The 22,693-nt window shown below is 42.6% G+C and overlaps 1 protein-coding gene across 1 annotated transcript in view; it reads right to left on the reverse strand.

Annotated features, from left to right (window-relative positions):
* Positions 1–4,896: 4,896 nt before the first annotated feature.
* Positions 4,897–22,693, reverse strand: part of crtac1b (cartilage acidic protein 1b) — a 52,905-nt gene continuing 35,108 nt past the window's right edge. The window contains exons 6-15 of the mRNA XM_020494190.2: positions 17,446–17,580; positions 17,172–17,317; positions 12,032–12,168; positions 10,373–10,455; positions 9,903–10,003; positions 9,606–9,774; positions 8,929–9,074; positions 7,024–7,066; positions 6,699–6,842; positions 4,897–6,362 (exon numbers count right to left, since the gene is read on the reverse strand). Of these exons, the coding sequence (XP_020349779.1) occupies positions 6,235–6,362; positions 6,699–6,842; positions 7,024–7,066; positions 8,929–9,074; positions 9,606–9,774; positions 9,903–10,003; positions 10,373–10,455; positions 12,032–12,168; positions 17,172–17,317; positions 17,446–17,580 (1,232 nt within the window). The 3' untranslated portion in view covers positions 4,897–6,234. The remainder of the gene's footprint in view (positions 6,363–6,698; positions 6,843–7,023; positions 7,067–8,928; positions 9,075–9,605; positions 9,775–9,902; positions 10,004–10,372; positions 10,456–12,031; positions 12,169–17,171; positions 17,318–17,445; positions 17,581–22,693) is intronic.

Raw genomic sequence — 22,693 nt, forward strand, 5'->3', positions numbered from 1 at the left:
TATAGTATGCATTTTGAAGGGGTGGTCGTCTACCATCGTTTACATCCCGCCATTCACTTCCTGAAGTTCTCAAAAAAGGAGTGAACCCTTACTCACCTCATTTTGTTATAGCATCTTTGGTCAGACAGACGATTACGTGAAACCCAGAATGCATTGTATGTCAACAAACATGGCTCCACACACAGCTGGAATTAGCTTAGCTCATCATAATCAGAACAACCTTCAAAAGTATTTTACACACATAATATGTGCCCATTATAATCTATGCAAGAATCGGAATGCAGGATTTATCACCATTACTTGAAAACGTGAATGAAACAGTAAATATATAAATAATTACCACACAAAACATTTTCTGATAGTGATTTATTGATACAAATGACGCGTGCCGGCAATCAATCACATAACCTCTCCCTCCTGCCATTCAGTGTTGTTGTTTATGTATATAGCTCGTGAGCTAAGCTGTAGCATTAGCAATGTCTTTCAAAAAGGAGACAAATTCTGGATATTTTTTACAATTCTGACAATGAGTCTGAGTATGAAAGTCAGGAATCAGATTCTGACAGTGACAGAGGAGTTATACAAAATAATAAATGTCAACAGTTGGCAGTAAAGTGGCATGACAAACGAGACGTCCATGTCCTCTCCACTGTCCATACAGCAACCATGTTGGCCACAGGGAAGGAGGACCACCTCAGGGGAGAGAGAACCAGACCGTGTGCTTGACTATAACCTCAACATGGGGGCAGTGGATAAGGCAGACATGATAAACAGCTTTGTGGAATGCACGCAGAAAACGACCAAGTGGTACAAGAAGATATTTTCCCAGGGTAGCTTCAAATTACAACAAGCCAATACTTCTGACACAATTAGCATTGTTTTACAGAGCTAATAGAAGAATGTAGCTAGCTACATAAGCACGATTTAATATAACACCATAAATGTTATGAAATGAGTAACCTTGCGTGTCCGCGGTTATAAGGAATATACACAAATATATTATGCTCCATACAGAGTGAGCTACAGTAGAAACTGTATAACACGACATACCAGAAACTATTATAACGTAATAAGGCACTTACTTTGATAGAAACTCAATCTAGATTTGAGCCTGGGTGTCTGTAGCACTGAGACGCTGTGCCTTAGACAGCTGCGCCACTTGGGAGTCATAAGGCCAGGGTAGCGTCAAAATACATGCTCAGCCTCTGCTTCGGATACCACTTCGGGTACCACCCCCAGACCAATGGGCAGACGGAACGCTTGAACCAAGAAATAGGGAAGTACCACCACCAACAATGTTCTGCCTCTCCACACGACTGGAGTCGATATATGGCCTGGGCCGAATATGCTCAGAACTCACTCATGCACTCATTCCTTCACCTTACCAACCCCCCATGTTTCCCTGGGAGACAGAGCCTGGTACTTGGTCAGCTGTCTACGACTGGTTTTGGCGTAGTGATTGGGTATGGGAGACCACTCACCGGCATCTGCAAGAAGCTTCTAATACCCAGAAACGCGTTGCCGACAGACGCCGTTAGACGTTGGAGGGGAACCTGTTTACGCCTTACGGGTTATCCTTCATTCCAAACGACTGAGATTCACATTCACTACCTAGTGGACTGGGAAGGTTATGGGCTTGACGACCGGTCCTGGGTCCCCTGAGTTAATGGTTTCCTGATTAATTTAATCACGTAATTATAAACATAGTTATTTATTCGATGAATAGCAGTCGTCACATTAATGACACCAACGTCATGACACAGGTCCGTAGGCAGACCTGGCTCTCAAGAGAAGACAGGCTATGTGCACACTGCCCACAAAATGAGGTGGAAACTTAGCTGCACTTCCTAACCTACCAAATATATGACCATATTAGAAACACATATTTCACTCAGATTACACAGATCCACAAAGAATTCGAAAACAAACCCAATTTTGATAAACTCCCATATCTACTGGGTGAAATACAACATTGTGCCATCACAGCAGCAATATTTGTGAGCTGTTGCCACAAGAAAAGGGCAACCAGTGAAAAACAAACACCATTGTAAATACAACACATATTTATGTTTATTTATTTTCCATTTTGTACTTTAACTATTTGCACATCGTTACAACACTGTATATAGACACAATATGACATTTGAAATGTCTTTATTCTTTTGGAACTTCTGTGAGTCTAAGGTTTACTGTTAATTTGTATTGTTTATTTCACTTTTGTTTATTATCTACTTCACTTGCTTTGGCAATGTTAACATATGTTTCCCATGCCAATAAATCCCTTGAGTTGAATTGAGAGAGAGAGGGAGAGAGGAGGAGGAGGGAGAGATAGAGTGGCACCTGGATAAACAGGGGAGTCAATAGCGTGAGCCCTGTGTTCCAGTTCATTTGGCCCAAGCGGAGAGGAGGGTAAACCCGCTTGCTCTCTTACCCGTCTCTCTCCTCAAAGCTCTTCAAAAGTCTAGCGCCGCCGTAGGAATCTAATGTTGCATTCAAACATAACAAACACACACACGCGGCACACCATCCAGGCAGATCGCTCAAGAGTGACTTCAAAATTGGACGTCTTTCAATGTCTTGAGGACGTCGGAAAATCCCTTCAAAACCAGCCATTGGGGGAACAGTGAGCAGTATTACCATCGAGTTTGCTCAAGTATTGTGGACGGGGGACGTGGATGGGCGTAATTCAATGACCCTGGATCAGGTTGTGTGCTCGATCCCAGTTTATTTTATTTTTGTTTTAATGCTATCCCAAACCTTAACACTTATCTTAACCATTCGGAATGAGTGCCTAAACGTTATGTTTTAACCCCATCCGAAACGCTCATGCACACATGCACAAGTGACTGCAAACACACTGACAAATGCAAACACACACACATGCACACAGTGGTGTATTTAAGAAAAAAATACTTCAATGTACTATATGTCGTTTTTTGGGGGGTTTATGTACTTTACTTTACTATTTATATTATTGACACTTTTACTTCATTACATTCCTAAGGAAAATTATGTACTTTTTACTTCATACACATTCCCCAACACCCTAAAGTACTTGTTATATTTTAAATTCTTAGCAGGACAGAAAATGGCCCATCAACACACTTATCAAGAGAGCATCCCTGGTCATCCCTAATGCCTCTGATCTGGCGGACTCACGAAACACAAAAGCTTTGTTTGTAAATGATATCTAAGTGTTGGAGAGTGCCCATGGCTATCCGTAAGTTAAAAAAAACAAGATAACACACAAACAAACACACACACACACACACACACACACACAGTCAGTAGAAACACAGCTGTTGGTTCAGTTGAACAGAGGGACATGGACATGACATCACCAAACGCTCAGTCTACAGGACACAGTGAGATAGAGGTACTGTTCCCCTTTATAGGTCAGTATTTCCCATCCATCTCTTCATGTTACTGTGAGGCTGAACCAAGGTTGACCAGAAGCTAAAGGTAAAGGTGAAAGTACTCCAAAGGAATGTAGATTGTGATGTGACACTTACTCTCCCTAGCACTGTCTGCAGGTTAGCATATGCCATCTTTCTCTCCAGGTCCTCCCATACTGAGGCTGAATGAAGCTTGACCAAAAGGTAAAGGCAAAACAGAAGTACAAATGGTAGAGGTAGTGTCCAAAGGGCCACTGCTTCTAGTCTAGGAAGTCCCCCCTAGCAGCCACAAGGACAGATGACTTCACCTAGAATGAACCTTATTAAGGAAATTTGTAACCCCTAAACTGTGTTGACAATGCCAAGTTTCCATTCTATCACATCATCTCTGTTTCTTGAGCAGGTATGTGTGAATCACCCTATTTTTTCCACTGAACTGTTTATTGGTTCATGCACTAACCAAAGATCCTGTTTACAGTTTGCAGTTGGTTGAGTCAGATAGTACCTTCTTGCATCATAGACCAGGAATGGGACACTCATGTCCCGTGGCTTCCTGTTTTTTTCCTCTCCCTGGCACTTCATTGGTACATTAATGTCACTGATTGGTCAGGGAGGCCATACACCTGGTTTTCCAGATAAGTGCCCATCCCTGATCTAGCGGAAAAGGTGATTGAATGTTTTATGCTGGTCATTGTCTAATTGTGTATGCTGCTGCTTTGGCTAAGTTTCTTCAGTAAAAGATAAAAGAACTTCACCTGAGATGATCCTGAAAGCAAACAATCCTCTCATTCCATAGATTAGGATCTGTTCATACCAACATTCCATAGAACACAGAACATGGGAATTGTGACAGTATCTTTATGGCTCCAGCAGATATCCAGTGAGATTCCGGTCTTGAACATTTTTTAATATCCCTCACTGATTCCCTTTGTTTATTGAAATTCCAGACCTCTGTCTTATCCCATTACCTTGTCTCACTAAGAAGAAATATACAATACATGTTTAGGCTATTGTTGGTGTGTTTTATCAACACACTTATCAAGAGAACATCCCTGGTTATCTCTACTGCCTCTGATCTGGCGGACTCACTAAACACAAATGCTTCATTTTTAAATTATGTCTTAGTGTTGGAGTGTGCCACTGGCTATCCATAAATTAAATAAATATGAAATTGTGCCACCTGGTTTGCTTAATATAAGGAATTTGAAACAAATCATATTTTTACTTTTGATACTTAAGTATATTTTTGAAATTACATGTACTTTTGATGCTAAACCAAATACTGTTTATTATCTATGCATAGTCACTTTACCCCTACCTACATGTACCAATTACCTCGACTAACCTGTATCCCCGCACATTGACTCGGTACCGGATGTCTCTGATTGACATCTGTGATTCATATTGAAAGTGTGAGTTACAGTACATGCAGTAATCTCAGGTTAGGATTCATCCTATAATGAGATGGATTTGACTTTTTAAATCACATTGCACATGGCTCTTTTATATAATAATGACACTTTTATTTGACATTGGAGACACGATAAGGAATGCAATTAACTTGAAAACAGGTTGAACATCATAATTTATACATCATCATAATTTATTTACAGTAAGGAGGCAATGCAACATTTGGTGGAAAGCCTGGTTTGAGGTACCGGGAGCATCATTTTACATCAGTGTTCTTCAGTGCTTGTCCTGGGGATCTATATCTTGTGCAGGATTTTGTTCCAGCACAACGTTAACATTCCAGATTCATCTGATCAACTGAGTTTGAATCAGGTACAGTATGTATGTGCTTAGATGGAAGAAAAGTCTTGCGGAACCCTAGAAGCAGGATTGAAGAACACTGTTTGGCATTGAAGGCTTGGGTATGACTGTGTGATATGTGTTTAGATATGTATTTGTTATGCAATATGTTTTCATGAAAAGCATCTATCAAGAATCATCCAATGCTAATGTCAAAAACATGATGAAGATCATGTCCTTTGTGTATCAAATAAAGCAGACATTACCTTTCCTCCATCATGGGAAACCCAAAGCAGGGTCCTCTGTAGCTCAGTCGGTAAAGCATGGCGCTTGTAACGCCAGGGTAGTGGGTTTGATTCCTGGGACCACCCATATGTAAAATGTATGCATGCATGACTAAGTCGCTTTGAATAAAAGCGTCTGCTAAATGACATATATTATGTTCAGTAGGCACGAAATAAACGTTTTAGAACAGAGTGAAATGCAGAGGTATTAATATATGGAAACGTTATTCTATGGTGTGTCCTTTTGAACATGACCCAGATATGTACCGGTGCATTCTAGAGGGAATAGTGTGCGATATATAGACGCAGACACACTGAAGTCCAAGGCTAGTCCAGCTGATGAGGTGGTGTGAAGGACTCTGCAGTTCGTCGTTAACTCCTTAACTCACAGCAGCATGCTCCCAGTGTGTGTGTGTGTAATTCTACAGTTCAGAGGGGGCTGGGAGCTAAGTGTTGACAAACAGAAGTCCATGAAAAGTCCATGAACAAGTGAAGAAAGGAGGAAGAGAAGTCCATGATTTGTTATGTATGAGAGGAGTGAAGAGAATAAGAAATGTTCATGGAGAGCTCGTTTTGAGAGTGAAGAGAGGGAGTGAGTTCTATGATCCGTTTGTTTCAGGACGAGTGAAAAGATGGTAGATGCTTCCATGAGCAGTTAATTTTCCAGAGGAATGAAGATAGAGAAGAGACTTTCATGTTCAGTTTGTTTTCGAGAGTCACTGTACACTCCCCCAGAGAGAGGGAGAGAGGGAGGAGAGCGAAGGAGGGAAGGTTCCAGAGTGAAGTGGAGAGGAAGTGTGTAGCAGCTACAGTAGTTCGGTTTGCAGACGGGAGGAGAGGAGAGGCAGCAGAGAGAGAGAAAGAAGCCAGAGAGAGAGGCCAGCCCATCTTCGGTCCCCCGAGGAGCGTGTCCCCCCAAAGTAAGCTACCTGAGCTGCAGAGAGGCACAATGAAGACAGAAAGATTAATAACAGCCATAGATTAACTCACAGTGCAAAGCCAGTGCAAACAGTAAGTCATGCAGGTACAGGGATGCAGAGACGAGAAAAGTAGTTTGGAAAATGTTACAATCACTCGTTGGAAGGACTGTAGCCTCAAAAAACCTATTTCGCTTGGGCAGCTATATCTATTGTATATCGTAGCACATTCTAGCCTGGTCCCAGGTCTGTTAGTGCTGTGTAGCCACGTTTTATGGTCAAACATGGCATGGCATTTACAAGAGATGGCAAGACAGCACAAACATATCTAGGACCAGGGTAAGCCCACTCACCCACGCAGGCCGATCCATCATCGTTGGGTTCAAAGCCCTGGTTGCACCTCTTATTGGCACGACACTTGTGGCTGCCATAGGTGTTAGTGCATACAGGACGGTCAGTGGGACACACAGAGGGGAACTGGGTGCACTCATCCTTATCTGGAGGGAGGGGGGAGGGAAAGAATGGGACGTGTAAAGGGGGAAGGGAGGAGAGTGGGAGGAGAGGGAGAGAGAAGGAAGGTAGCGGGAGAAGACATTTATTGCAGGGAAAGAGATGCAGGATAGCACATTGGCAAACAGGACAGGGATTGTTAAAGACATATAGTGGAGCTCAACCTACCTGTGCACCGGCCATTCTCATTCATAGCAAACCCTTGGCCACACTGTAAGAAAGGGATACACCTTCAATACTGTCTCGTTGAAAGCAAGAAAAACTGTATCATTTTATAACACAAGATCTTATGATAAGTACAGAATATAGTCACTGGATAATAATTATTAACAACCAGAGAGAGAGAGAGAGAGAGAGAGAGAGAGAGAGAGAGAGAGGGAGAGAAGAGAGAGAGAGAGAAAGAGAGAGAAAGAGAGAGAGAGAGAGAAGAGAAAGAGAGAGAGAGCAACTAAATTGACCCCAATAACTACCGGGGATATACGTCAACAGCAACATTGGAAATATCCTCTGCATTATCATTAACAGCAGACTCGTACATTTCCTCAGCGAAAACAATCTACTGAGCAAATGTCAAATTGGCTTTGGGGTCACTTAGTTTGGGGTCACTTAGAAATGTTCTTGTTTTCAAAAGAAAGCAAATTTTTCGTCCATTAAAATAACATAAAATTGATCAGAAATACAGTGTAGACACTGTTAATGTTGTAAATTACTATTGTAGTTGGAAACAGCAGATGTTTTATGGAATATCTACATAGGCGTACAGAGGCCCATTATCTGCAACAATCACTCCTGTGTTCCCATGGCACGTTGTGTTAGCTAATCCAAGTTTATCATTTTAAAAGGCCAATTGATCATTAGAAAACCTTTTTGCAATTATGTTGGCAGAGCTTAAAACTGTTGTCCTGATTAAAGAAGCAATAAAACTGGCCTTCTTTAAACTAGTTGAGTATCTGGAGCATCAGCATTTGTGTCACGGCAGATTTCCTCCTCTTCGTCTGAAGAGGAGTAAGGATCGGACCAAGATGCGGCGTTGTAAGTGTTCGTCATTTTAATGGAAAAACAGAACACTACAAAACAACAAATTGCCAAGAAACTGATGATCTCGTACAACACTGTGTGCTACTCCCTTCACAGAATAGCGCAAACTGGCTCTATTCAGAATAGAAAGAGTGGGAGGCCCCGGTGCACAACTGAGCATAAGGCCAATACATTAGAGTGTCTAGTTTGAGAAACAGACGCCTCACAAGTCCTCAACTGGCAGCTTCATTAAATAGTATCCGCAAAACACCAGCCTCAACATCAACAGTGAAGAGGCGACTCCGCAATGCGGACCTTCTAGACAGAGTCCCTCTGTCCAGTGTCTGTGTTCTTTTGCCCATCTTAATCTTTTATTTTTATTGGCCAGTCTGAGATATGGCTTTTTCTTTGCAACACTGCCTAGAAGGCCAGCATCCTGGAGTCGACTCTTCACTCTTGACTTTGAGACTGCTGTTTTGCGTGTACTATATGAGGTGGAAACTGAGCTGTACTTCCTAACCTCCTGTCAAATGTATGACCATATTATAGATACATATTTCCCTCAGATTACACAGATCCACAAAGATGTTGAAAACAAATCCAATTTTGATGAACTCCCATATCTACTGGGTGAAACACCACAGTGTGCCATAACAGCAGCAAGATTTGTGACCTGGTGCCACAAGTGAAGAACCAGTGAAGAACAAACACCATTGTAAATACATCCCATATTTATGTTTATCTATTTTCACTTTTGAACTTTAACCATTTGCATATCGTTACAACATTGCAAATGATATGACATTTGTAATGTCTTTATTCTTTTGGAGCTTCTGTGAGTGTAATGTTTATGGTTATTTGTATTGTTTATTTCACTTTTGTATATTATCTACTTTACTTGCTTTGGCAATGTTAGCATATGTTTCCCATGTCAATAAAGCCCCTTGAATTGAATTGAATTGAGGGGGGGGGGGCAGTGAGAGGGAGAAAGAAACAGTGAAAGAGAGAGAGAGAGAAAGAGAGAAGGAAAGAGTGAGATAAAAAGACAGTCCTTACCTCTATCTCTATTTCAGGTGTGCCCTCCTCCTCCTCTCTGGGATACCGGATCTCCAGGACAGAGTTGATCTCACTTGGTTCCAGAGGCCTGGCTATTGACTTCCCATCTGGCCAGTACACCTCAACATTAGTGGCTATGTCTTTACCTGGAGAGACATGTAAGCGAGACAGGTAACATCACCAAAACATTGTCAGAATGTTTACATAATGTTCCCGTAAAATCCACATAATGTTCCTTTAATGTTTCTATATCATGTCAGTACACACACACACACTACACACACTACACACACTACACACACACTACACTATTGCTAGTCTGAACCGGCAGAAGTTAACTGTCTTGGCTGGACTATGGGGATGAGGGGCTGGAGAGGGGTTTCTATCCAGGCCTTCCAGCTGCTGCACCTGCACCTGCCTCTCCCTTCCACCTCCTCCCCCCTCACCTCCTCCCCTTTCTCTCTTTCTCTCCATCTCTCCCCCGGGCCTCCAATCAGAAGGGGTATTAAGGCAATGCTTTCCACATGGATCTGGCAATGCTTTCCACACACACACTCAGTCTGTGTGCACGCTGCATGTGTTTGTTTCCTACGTGCATGTGTGTGTGTATGAGCGTACATCTATATGTACCTGCATGTGTGTGTGCATGAGCGTACATCTGTATGTGTCAGACCTACCGAGCCCAAAGTGTGCTACAGGCTCCATCTCACAGAGGTATCCGGAGCCCCCATCGATGATGCGTGTGTGTGGACCACTTCTCTTAGTGTAGACCACTACCTTAGCCCCCCGGGCATATGCCCCGTACTGGGTACGAGGGATAACACGCAGCCACGAGTTAGTGGAGCCCTGAGAGAAAGAGAAGGGGGGGGGACAGATTAAATGAGATGTGTGTGGGATACAACATCTCGATTTAGAAAATATGGTGAGAGAACACACAACGAGAACACGTGGTCGGAGCACACACACAGTGGTACCTGGTTGACTCTGTAGATAGAGAGAGGCTGTGCAGCACTCTCTCCATGAGATATCAGCAGGTCCAGACGACCGTCTCCATCAAAGTCTGTCACTGCCGCCCCTGATAGACGACAACACATGCAAACACTTAGAACACACACATCGAACTAACAATGGACACAGGTCACTGAAAGGACACGAACATACAACACAATAAGAATAATAAGAGAACACACATTGAGAAAAGAGGCTGATAAGGAGCTAGAATCAGAGCTGCCAAAGCTGATTAGTCAAGTTTACAATCTCAAACCACAGACATCTAGCACCATCCCTTGGAGGAAGTAGGAATTACACTATTTAATCGATGTGTGTTCCACATTTACAGTGTAGAATAGGTTAATGATAAACAGTTCATCACAGTGTAAGCCTAATAGGTATTTCTACCCCCCATACACATACACCTGTACACTCCCCGACCCCCAACCCTCACCTGTTCCTCGTCCTTCTGGCTCAGCTGCCTCCCCCACATTCAGCTCCTCAATCTGGGGGTCCCCATGTTCTCTCCTAGTTACCCTGCCATAGCAACCAGATATCTGTTAAACTTCCCATAATAACCCAGGCCCAGCTACCATCACTCAGGGTGCATTCTGTTGTTCCCCAAGTGGGACTCAAACTCACAACATTCTGCACAGCAACAAATGCCCCTTAAAGCCAACCGCCTTAGTCAAACAAGCAAGACACAAGTCCAGGGATCATCAACTTGATTCAGCCCTGGGTCAATTTGTTCTTGAGTGCATAGTTGGGGGCCGGAACAGAATGTCAAATAATTTGTTGATTGCAAATTGACCACAAAAAGCCCAAACAGATATAATATTTCCAACCTTGCTTATTATGTCTATTATGTCTTGTCTATTATGCGTTGGAATACTTGGGAACATATTTCCAAAATTAAAATCACTTGGAGCTGATTTCCTGGTATTTTTACATACTTTTATGTCCAACAATAAAAATATATATATATATAATACAAAAATTCTACTAATTTGTAGACTGCAAATTGACCGCAAGAAGCCCAAACAGATAAAATATTTGACTAAAACAATCATTTCAAACCTTGCTTGCATTTGTATACGATCATGTGTCTCTCTATTATGGTGGGAATACTTAGGAACAGATTTCCAAAATGTAAATTACTTGGAGCTGATTTCCTAGTGTTTTTACAGTCTTTAATGTCCCACAATGACACACGCAGCCCAAATTCGGCACGCGGGCCGCCAGTTGGAGAACCCTGGACTAGCCTGTCACTCTCTGTGAATGACAGTTGCCTTTTAGATCTCAGTAATGTCCCTGATTTACTCCAGCCAACACACTTTGGACGAGTTTCATATCCACTACACATTTGTAATGTTGGATGTTATGAAGCACAGCAGCTATTTTGTCCTGATTATCCTGGCATGGACCGGTTCAATCATTTACACATCCGGTACTAATCACTGTCATTTCCTCGTAACATCTCATAGTTTGAACAGCGCCTCACCTAACAAAACTTTCCATATTGAGATTGGGTCACAAATATTTTTTTCCATCAACTTTATTAAACTTCAGAACCTTGTCAACTTAGAACATAAGACAGGTTTTCAGCGCACTCAAACCCAGCACAACTTTGATTGATTCAATTAATTAGCTTCAATGAGGACAATGAGGACAATAGTTCAAGCTGGGTATTTCATTGCCAGACAATGCATAACCGTTAATTTTGGTGGATTGTGTTTCATGATTGAAACTTCAACTCAGGTTTTAATATGGTACAAGTGGAGCCTCGGGCTTTGGATGTTAGATTGATCACCATTTCAAACCACAGATATCCTGCATAACTACAAAGGGGACAAACACATGAGCACACAAACACACACACATTCCAAAAATAGTCACAGGTCTGGGAATATTCAGTCATTATGACTACTTCCTGACTACAGAAATGCTTTAAGTCTAAAATAACAGAGGAATTAGATATCTGACATTAACAAATGTTAGCTAATTAAATTAGTTGAATTGCTTTTTGGAACTGATGATTCAACTGATATATTGCATGTGTGTGAGTGTGTATGTGTGTGCGTCTCCGTGTATGTGTGTGTGTGTGCGCGTGTACCTGAACAGTCTGTTGGATGACGACCCTCTGTAAGCAATGTTATTAAAGAACACCTCTAGTTCGTTGTCGTTGTCGAAGTCTGCAGCGATGACCGTACGCACCGGAGACGGCATGGAGAACTTCTGAGACGCTATGTCCTGGGGGAGGGAGACAATATGTTAACACACAGACACAGAGACACACACACACACTCACACACACACACACACACACACACACACACACACACAGGAACAGGAACACAGGCACGAAAGCACATATGCATGCACGGCACGAGTTTGCATTAAAGCACACACACCTCCACACACAACAGGAACAGCAGGAGGCCAATGTAACATTATGGGGATACTGACTATGTACACTCACTCCAGGTAGCTAACATCCCACTATGGCGACCTCATGGGGTTTAGGCAATGTTTCGTGTTGATATTACATACACACTGGGGGATATTCCTGTTCATAAAATTGTATTTCTGTAAATGTACCATCTGTTGAGTGGAAAAACTCTCAACCAAACCCAAATAGTGGGTCACTCCATCCTGTCTGGAAGCATTTTTCATTCGTTTTCTTAAAAGGGTAATACATGTGCAATTGTGGGCGGCAGGGTAGCCTGGTGGTTAGAGTGTTGGACTAGTAACCGGAAGGTTGCAAGTTCAAATCCCCCAGCTGACAAGGTACAAATCTGCCGTTCTGCCCCTGAACAGGCAGTTTACCCACTGTTCCTAGGCTGTCATTGAAAATAAGAATTTGTTCTTAATTGACTTGCTTAGTTAAATAAAGGTAAAATAAAAAAATGAAATGACTGCTGGACTCACTGTGAGAATGGATAAGCAAAGTGAGTCATTTGTAGTTGGTCTGCTGAGTAAGCTGGGCTGTAACAAAAACCTGCACATCCTGTCCAGGACCAGGCATAGTGTCAACTGTCAAAGTATTTGGGAGACTCAAGCCCAAAATATTGTACTGTTCTACAACACTGGGGGGAGGGGAGTCTTGATTTGTTGGTTAGGTGATTTAGTCCTGGGCTCGTGGAGTGGAGGCTGTTAGAGCAGCAAAGGGCGGGGACCAACTCCATATTTTGGAATGTAATGATTGACGGGAACGTGTCCACATACTCTTGGTCTTGTAGTGTACATGTTCCTCTCCTCTTCCTCCTCTCTCTCACCTCTATCTCATCCCTCTCTCCTCTCCTTACAGTGTTTACTCCCTGTGTTAATTATATGGATCATAAAGCCTAAGGGGAGGGCGTAGAGGAGAGGGGATGAGGAAAGCGGGGAGGGAGGGGAGTGACCTTCTACTGTTTAGGTGAAGGAGAGGGGATGGCCAAGTAAGGGCAGGAAGGAGGGAGTTGAGGGGAGGAGGAGCGAGGAGAGAGAAAGAGGGAGAGAAGGAAAGGGAACGACGGAAGAGAAGAAATGGGCAGAATGGAATGGCCAAAGAAAAAAGGGAGAGGGGAGAGAGAGAAGTTGATGAGAAAAGAGAGGGAAGGGAAATTCAGAAAGGGTGAGATAGGGAAGGGGAGATAAAGAGAGGGGCAAAGGAGATGGAGTGAGGTGCTCTATACTGGGAAAAAGTAGCCTGGCTTGATGCGGCCCACATGACTCACAGTGCAGGGAGAGTTGTGACACACTGATCTAGAAAGGAGGCCTTGATTGGTTCTCTCAAATGTTTTGAGACCTCAACTTGTTTAGATTTGAAAATCCAACCATTGTAATGGAAGGGGCGGCGCTCAGGGCTGTGCATAGTATGTGGGTATTTGAGCGAAATAGAAAGAGGAGAGCCAACCAGTAAAAAATACAGCCCCCTTCATTATCGACGCATTGTGCCTACAACATCAATGAGCCATCCCAGAATGAAGCCAGCAGGACATGGAGAGTTAGTTGTTAGCCAGATTAGGGAAGAGGACCAACTACTTTGTCAAATCTCAGATTTGTTCAATTCAAATCAACATGATAGTGATTTTCACTGAATCCCTGCTGACATTTCATATCAAGATGCCCCATTAGCTCACATCATGTCTTCTGAGATTTATTCTTAGTTACGGTTGGTGGGGCTGGGAGACATACTGCTAAGATGAGTGTGTGTGCCTGTGTTTTTGCGTGCATGTGTGAGTGTGCACGTGTGTGTGTGTGTGTGTGTGTGTGGTCGCTGCATCCATAGAGTTAAAACAGTCCTAATCGGCACTTTCCCCTCTTCCCCCTGTCCATCCACTGTCCAGCCAAGCTGCTGCTTCAGCTCCTTCTATTCAGTAGATTACTGGAGTGACAAAACACCTGTCACGACTTCCGCCGAAGTCGAATCCTCTCCTTGTTCGAGCTTTCTAGCCATCGCCGCTCCATTTTTAATATATCCATTTGTTTTGTCCCATACACACCTGGTTTTCATTCCCTAATCATTCTACATGTATTTAGCCCTCTGTTTCCCATCATGTCTTTGTGTGTAATTGTTTGTTTGGTATTGTGGATTATTGTCGGGTGCTTTACTTTTGTCATGTTCCGTGTTTTTGGCACGTTATTGTTTTTATGTGCTGTGTATTTTGGAACGGAATTAAAGTGCGCCTGTTCACTACACTCTGCTCTCCTGCATCTGACTTCGCCTCCCGTACACACCTTTTGACAACACCTTAATTACCAATGCTAAAGGTCAACCCAGATACTGTGTGTGTGAGAGAATTGAGGTTGTGACATCAACTATGTGAGCTAATTCTGGTATTATAGTCATTATGTCCTGAGATTTCCTATGGTCTTCGTTCGTGGAAGTCTCAGCTTTTCATATATATATATATTTTTATATTTTGTAGCTCAAACCATTCGGACTCTACAGACGTTATTGTAAAGAAATACCTGGGATCCACCCTTGTCTCACAAACCCCGCTCTAGTTCAATCCCTGTTAACCACACAGACTCATGGTTGGTATCTACAGATGAAATAGACAAATCCAATGGTACAACCCAGAGGTCTGTAGGTCAAACACACAATGTTTAAAAAGGGGTTAAAAGTCCTACTGCACAAAAATATGAAAGCAACATGTAAAGTGTTAGTCCCATGTTTCATGAGCTAAAACAAATTTGTTTAAATCCTGGTTAAGGAACGTTTCTCCCTGGCCAAGATAGTCCACCCACCTGACAGGTGTGGCATATTGTAACGAGTGCGCTGAGAGTCGGAAAGCAAATTCAGGGAGTGAGTGTTTTAATAAATAAAAGAAGCACGATGGTGACAGGTGTGCGGGATAATCAGCAGCATGATGACCTAGAGGCTGGAGAGGGAGTATACGTGACAATACCCCCTCCCCGACGCGCAGTTCCAGCCACAGGACGCCGTCAAAGGGGACGAACCCGGGGATCAGGAGCAGACCGATCACCCCTGCTGATGTGCGAGAACTTGTCACGTCAGCAGAGGCACGAGAACCTGTCAAATCAGCTGGGGCACGAGAACCTAACAGATCAGTTGAGGTAGGGGAGCCTGGCAATCCGGCAGAGGCATGAGATCCCGATGAGCCGGATGAGGCAGGGAAGCCTAGCTATCTGCTCGAGGCATGAGCCTGTAGCAGTTCCCGGACCCGGCATCATTACTCTGACTTAAGAAATAAAATAACACTCTCTGATGCTTCCCTTAGGTGAGGTGTTATTCTGTAACGGGTGCGCTGAGAGTCAGCAAGTTCAATGAGTGAGTGTTTTAATAAATAAAACAAACAATGAACACGAAACACAAACAACGCACCGACATGAAAACAGAGTCAATGACACCTGAGGAAAGAACCAAGAGGAGTGACAGATATAGGGAAGATAATCAAGGAGGTGATGGAGTCCAGGTGAGTGTCATGAGGCGCTGGTGCGCAAGACGATGGTGACAGGTGTGCGGGGTAATCAGCAGTCTGATGACCTAGAGGCCAGAGAGGGAGTATACGTGACATATCAAGAAGCTGATTAAACAGCATGATCATTACAAAGATGCACCTTGTGCTGGGACAATACACAGCCACTCTAAAATGTGCAGTTTTGTCACAACACAATGCCACAGATGTCTCAAGTTTTGAAGGAGTGTGCAATTGGCATGCTGACTTCAGGAATGTCTACCAGAGCTGTTGCCAGGGAATTGAATGTTCATTTCTCTACATAAGCCGCATCCAACATCATTTTAGAGAATTTGACAGTACATCCAACCGGCCTCACAACCGCAGACCACGTGTAACCATGCCAGCCCAGGCACTACACATCCAGCTTATTCACCTGTGGGATCACCCGAGACCAGCCACCCGGAGAGATGATGAAACGGATGAGTATTTCTGTATGTAATACAGTTTTCCCCTTTTGTGGAGAAAAACTCTGATTGGCTGGGTCTGACTCCCCTGTGGGTGGCCCTGGCTCCCAAGTGGGTGGACCTATTCCCTCCCAGGTCCACCAATGGCTGCTCACCTGCCCAGTCATGTGAAATCCATAGATTAGGGCCTAATTTATTTCAATTGACTGATTTCCTTATATGAACTGTAACTCAGTAAAATTGTTGTTGCGTTTATATTTTTGTTCAGTATAAATCACACCGGTGCGATGGTGGGACTCATTGAATTAACAGAAACATCAGCCCAGCCAAGGTTTATGGGGTTTGTGGTGTAAGGCCTCACTGGGACAGCTTGATCCCTGACAACACACACACAAAACACACACACGCATACACTGGAAACAAATTTAATTAGCTATTTTACTTTTAACTACACTTAGAAGTATTTGGTAAAATACACTGATAATAATGGGATTCAGGATCTAAATAGCTGGGCTTTGTTCTGGTAGGAAAGTAACCATTGATTATTTTCAGAGGAGACAGAGCAGCAGCAGCCGCAGCAGCAGCAGCCGCAGCAGCGTGCGTGTGTGTCAGAGGAAGGATCTGCTGTACCCTCTAGAATCATTAAGCACAGTAGCTGAAGGTTAGCTAAGATCAATGTACTGCTCAATAGAAGAAACGGTGGGATGCTAGTTGATTACTGTGCTTGAACCTTTGTTATCGTTCCTTGAAGCTGTGTGTGAGCCTACTTTCTGTAACTTGAACCTGTGCTGAAGTTGTGTTTGTATCTGTCTACCAAACCTTGAACCTGTGCTTAAACCACAGTACCGTACCTGGAATCTGTGTTTAAACCTGTGTTCCATACCTTGAACCTGTGCTTGCGGTTGTTGCCCAGCTGTAGGTAGAGTCGATGTGGCCCGTTCCAGTTTCCGTAGACAATGTCCATCTTTCCGTCTCTGTTGAAGTCAGCCAAAGTCACCCCCCTACCGTGCTGCATAGGGTCTTCCACACCTGGTACACAGAGGAGGGAACTCCCATTTTAACTTTTAAAATGAAAAACACCACAGTAATATATGGTGTGGCAATCAAAATACATATATAAACCTGTTCAATTAGCTGTCTCTCCATCTTTCTCTCACCTGCCTGCTGAGCCACGTCAGTGAAGGTTCCATCTCCATTGTTTACAAACAGGAAGTTAGGTCCGTACTCGTTATCACAAAACACGTCAGACAAGTACTGGCTAACAATGGGACCTACAACCACACCACGGCCACCTGGAGAGAGAGACAGAACACGTCTCACAATCTGACGATGTCACACCAAAGAGAGAGCGAGGAGAGAAGAGAAAGAACGAGAAGATAGGAGGAGAGAGAGAGAGAGAAGAGAAGAGCTACCAGAACGAAGACAAGACTCAGGGTAGGAGAGGCAAAGAAACACAGAACAGGAGAGAACAAGAGAGAGAGAGAGAAGAGAAGAGAGGGAGAGAGAGAAGGAGAGAGGAGAGAGAGAGAGAGAGAGAGAGAGGAGAGAAGAGTGAGAGAGAAGAGAAAAGAACAAGAACACTCACCAATCTGACTCTCACACCTCGAGAGAGAGAGAGAGAAGAAGAGAGAGACAGGAGAGAGAGAGAGAGAGAGAGAGAGAGAGAGAGAGGAGAGAGAGAGAGGAGAAAGAACACATCTCACAATCTGACTCTCACACCTGGCGAGAGAGAGAGAGAGAGAGAGAGAGAGAGAGAGAGAGAGAGAGAGAGAGAGAGAGAGAGAGAGAGAGATGAGAAATCGGTTTTATTGATTTTTAAAAGTAGATAGAACATAATGGACAGTAACAACATAAATACAGCAACAAGTTACATTGATACTATCCTATGCAATAGCTGTTAAACAATATATGACTTCCACTTCAAAAGAAAGAGTTGGCAGGCCAGAAGGCTATGGCGTCTGCTTGGGTGTTACAAAGAGTAAGTTCTTCGGGGGATACCCCGAAAATAGCAACAGAGGGATCTGGGGCAATTTCCTTATTGCATATATATGAGAAAGTCTCAAATATAGAGGACCAGAATGGAACTAGTGCCGGGCATGACCAGTATGTGTGATACAGCATGGAGGGTGCCTGATGGCATCTAGTGCAGGTTGGGTCTATTTCTGGAAACAATCTGGCAAGTATACTCCTGCAAAAGTGTAGGCGATGAAATCCTTGAAACTGTAATAACCCATGTCTAATGCAGATAGAGGATGAGTGTATCCTGTCAATTGCAGAATGCCAGGTCATATCGGAAATCAAACTCTTCCTCCCATGAACACTTTACATGGTCAAGAGTGGGGCATGCAATATTCTGAATATTGTCATATAGCTTAGTGTAACGATGTGCACTGAGAGTTGGGAAGCAAGTTCAGGGAGTGAGTGTTTTAATAAACAAATGAAACAAACACACAACACAAACAACGCACAGCCATGACCCAGGAACAAAAACAATAACAATAATGCCTGGGGAAGGAACCAAAGGGTGTGCCATATACAGTATAGGGAAGGTAATCAGGGAAGTGATGGAGTCCAGGAGAGTCTGATGATGAGCAGGTGTGTGTAACGATGGTGACAGGTGTGCGCCATAACGAGCAGGCTGGTGACCTAGAGACCGGAGAGGGAGCACGTGACACTTCGAAATGTTTCCCTTTGCATAGGGATCCAGTTTCAGACATTCATCGAGCCAGTTTGTGGGTGGGAGAGATGGGAATGAGGGGAAAATATTTATTGTAAAGTTACAAATCTGCAGGTACCTGAAGAAGTATGTCTGGGGTATACTGTGCTCTCTAACTAGATGTTCAAAGGAGGTAAATATACGCTCATGGAAAAGGTATTTTTCACTCTTCAATCCTTTCTAAAACCATAGCTGGAAGGCTGTATCTATTAGGGAAGGTGTGAAGAGTGAGTTGGAAATAAAAGGCATGGATGAGATAGCTTGTCTATGTCCAAAGTGGATCCTAAACTGAGACCATATCCTGAGTGAACTTTTCACAGTAGGGTTGTTTGAGTGGTATTGAATGCTCAATGGTAGGGGTGCACAGACTTAGGAGACTGGGGATGATGTTTGACACGAGTGCTCTTCCATAAGGGACCACACCAGTCCTTCCCCCTCTAAAAATGCAGAGGCCCAAAAGGTTATCTTGTGAATATTAGCAGCCGAATATTACTGGAGGAAATTGGGTTTGGCAAGACCCTCCTCTCCTTTCTGTCTCTCCAAAAACACTTTACGCAACCACAGGATCTTTTTTTCCCAAATGAAAGTAGATATGTCTATCCAGTTTAAAAATATATATATTTTGCAATAAAGATGGGAATAGTCTGAAATAGATACAGGAATCTTGGCATGATGACCATCTTGACCGAGTTGACTCAGCAAATGATTGAGGTGAGGGGAGTGATTGAGGTCTTGCTGAGCCTTCTCCAAGGCTGGCTTGAAATTAAAATTGAACAGGTCTTTCAAGTTCAGAGTCACACAGAACCCTAAATATGTGAAAGTATTGAGAACTACCGTGAAAGGAAATTAATCCAAAGATAGATCTATTGCTTGCTTATTGAGCGGAAAGAGTAAGCTTTTTGTGAAATTGATTTTGTAACCTGAAACATTGCCAAATCTGGAGATGATATCAATGGTGATTGGGATAGACATAATGGGGTCTGAGGTATACAGTAAGAGGTCGTCAGCATACAGAGACAGTTTGTGGACCTGCCCTCCTCAACTGTCATCCCTGCGCCACCTCTCAGGGAGATGTCTAGGGGTTCAATGGCTATATCAAACAGGAGAGGACTCAGCGGACAGCCTTGACAATTTCCTCTATGCAGGGAGAAATATTGTGAGAGTGCTGTTGGTACGAACAGATGCTTGAGGAACTGAATACAGTTCCGTTATCCACAAGACAAAAGTAGGGCCAAATCCAAATCTTTCATGTGCAGTGAAAAGGTATTCAAATTCAATACAGTCAAAGGCTTTCTGGGCATCCAGAGAGATCAGGGCTTCTGGAGTTGGGGAAGAATCTGGTGAGTAAAGAACATTGAATATGCACCGTAGGTTACCGAATGAACGTCTGCCCTTGATAAAGCCTGTCTGATCGGGGTGTATTATTGTAGGCATAACCACTTCTAATTGGATATCCAGAGCCCTAGTAAGTATCTTATAGTCACAGCAAAGCAGGCTCAAATTTCAGCGGGTCATTCCCCTTTTTCAGGAGGACTGATATTACAGCCTGTGACATTGTAGGGAGGAGTGACCCCTGCATGTGTGCCTCAGTATAAACTTAGCATAATAAGGGAGTCAGCTTAGAAGATAATCTTTTGTAAAACTCAATTGGGTAATTCATTTTATCGTCTGGTCAATCTCTGATACAAAGAGGGGCTTCTCAAGATCAGATTTATTGTTTGTGCTGGCTCTAACCATAATAGAAAGAGGAGTGGGAGGTCCTGATGCACAACTGAGCAAAAGGATAAGTACATTAGTGTCTAGTTTGAGAAACAGATGCCTCACAAGTCCTCAACTGGCAGCTTCATTAAATAGTACCTGCAAAACACCAGTCTCAAAGTCAACAGTGAAGAGGCGACTCCGGGATGCTGGCCTTCTAGGCAGAGTTCCTTTGTCCAGTGTCTGTGTTCTTAATCTTTTCTTTTTATTGGTCAGTCTGAGATATGGCTTTTTCTTTGCAACTCTGCCTAGAAAGCCAGCATCCCGGAGTTGCCTCTTCACTGTTGATGTTAAGACTGCTGTTTTGCGGATACTAAAAACAGAATGGAAGTACTCTGAAACACCAAAAGTGGTTCTTCAATCTGAATATTAATGTTTTTAAGAGAACCTCGTAAAACCCATTGTTGGTGTTTCAGTCCATGAAAAAGGCTGCATTCAAACAGAAAAATAATGTTTTGACAGTGTGTCTTTCATACAATCAAATGGTTTTGAAAAGCCAATGTTTATAGTATAAATATTGATTGATAATTTTCAGACAATATTTTAATCAACATTTTAAAGATAACACTGGGAATTTAACACTGGGAATTTAACACTTTTCCTAGGGTAGACAATGGCAGTAATTATTAGTGGCATGAACTCATGAATGCCAAGGGAAGCCCGCCTTCCCCCAAAAAAATTACCAAGAAAAAAAGAAAAAATGATTTGTCTTTCATCTCTGTGTTTCATAATTTTCCTTCAATTCGCAAGAGCCTGGATGTATCTCACCGGATAAAGCATGTTATTGCATCCAACTTTTGACATTCATATTGTTATCTTGTTTCTATATTTGCATAGCTTCATTCATGTATATATGCATTTTGCATATTGCTATTGATGTTTAATAATTGTATATTCATGTTTCAATTTAAGAAATATTAAAGTAGTTAATAACTGAAATACGCATTCATGTTCTATCATTATTGCTTGTTATTATTTGCTATTTCTCAGTTTCAATGCAGAAAAACATACATACTACATTTACCACAGGCTGGCCAATCCTAACCAAAGCCAATTTAGACAATGATCACAGACTAATGCCAACTGACCTGTCAACTGTTAATCATATCATCTAACGTAATTGTACTGTGACTCAAGCCATCTGAACAACCTTCCATGTACCATCATCTGAATATAAAGACTCAGTTCAGAGACATTAGCATAAGGGATGACTGGTGGATCGCATTGAGCACTGAGCTGAAGTTTTGTACAAGTTTTGTAATAGTGCTACTTCTAACATTAGCAGTCATTGACAGTTTTTTTTCTGTTCATGTCAAATATAATACTATATTTTCCTTGATTTTGAAGAATATGAATATGATAAATAACTTACAGATCCCATGATGTCAAGCAAAGAGGCACAGAGTTTGAAGGTATGCCTTGAAAAACATCCACAGGTACACCTCCAATTGACTAAAGCATGACATCATTTTATGGAATTTTTCAAGCTGTTTAAAGGCACAGTCAACGTAGTGTATGTAAACTTCTGACCCACTGGAATTGTGATACAAGTGAATTATAAGTGAAATTATCTGTCTGTAAACAATTGTTAGAAAAATAACTTATGTCATGCACAAAGTAGATCTCCTAACAGACTTTCCACAAATTTCTTGTTAACAAACTATAGTTTTGGCGTGGTTGAAAAAACGAGTTTTAATGACTCCAACCTAAGTGTATGCAAACTTCCGGCTTCAACTGTAGCTTTGTAGCTTTGATTGGACTGATAATTTCAACATCATACTTTCAAAATCTTAGCTAGCAAGCTAGACAAGCCGACAATCTACTGGCAAATCCTTTTCAATCCTTGTCATATAAAGAGAAATTATAGCTAAAATGTATCGGTGCTCATCGGCCATTTGGCATAAACATTACACAACAAGTTGGAAATCGCA

This window comes from Oncorhynchus kisutch, linkage group LG11 (assembly GCF_002021735.2).
Source record: "Oncorhynchus kisutch isolate 150728-3 linkage group LG11, Okis_V2, whole genome shotgun sequence".
NCBI lineage: Eukaryota > Metazoa > Chordata > Actinopteri > Salmoniformes > Salmonidae > Oncorhynchus > Oncorhynchus kisutch.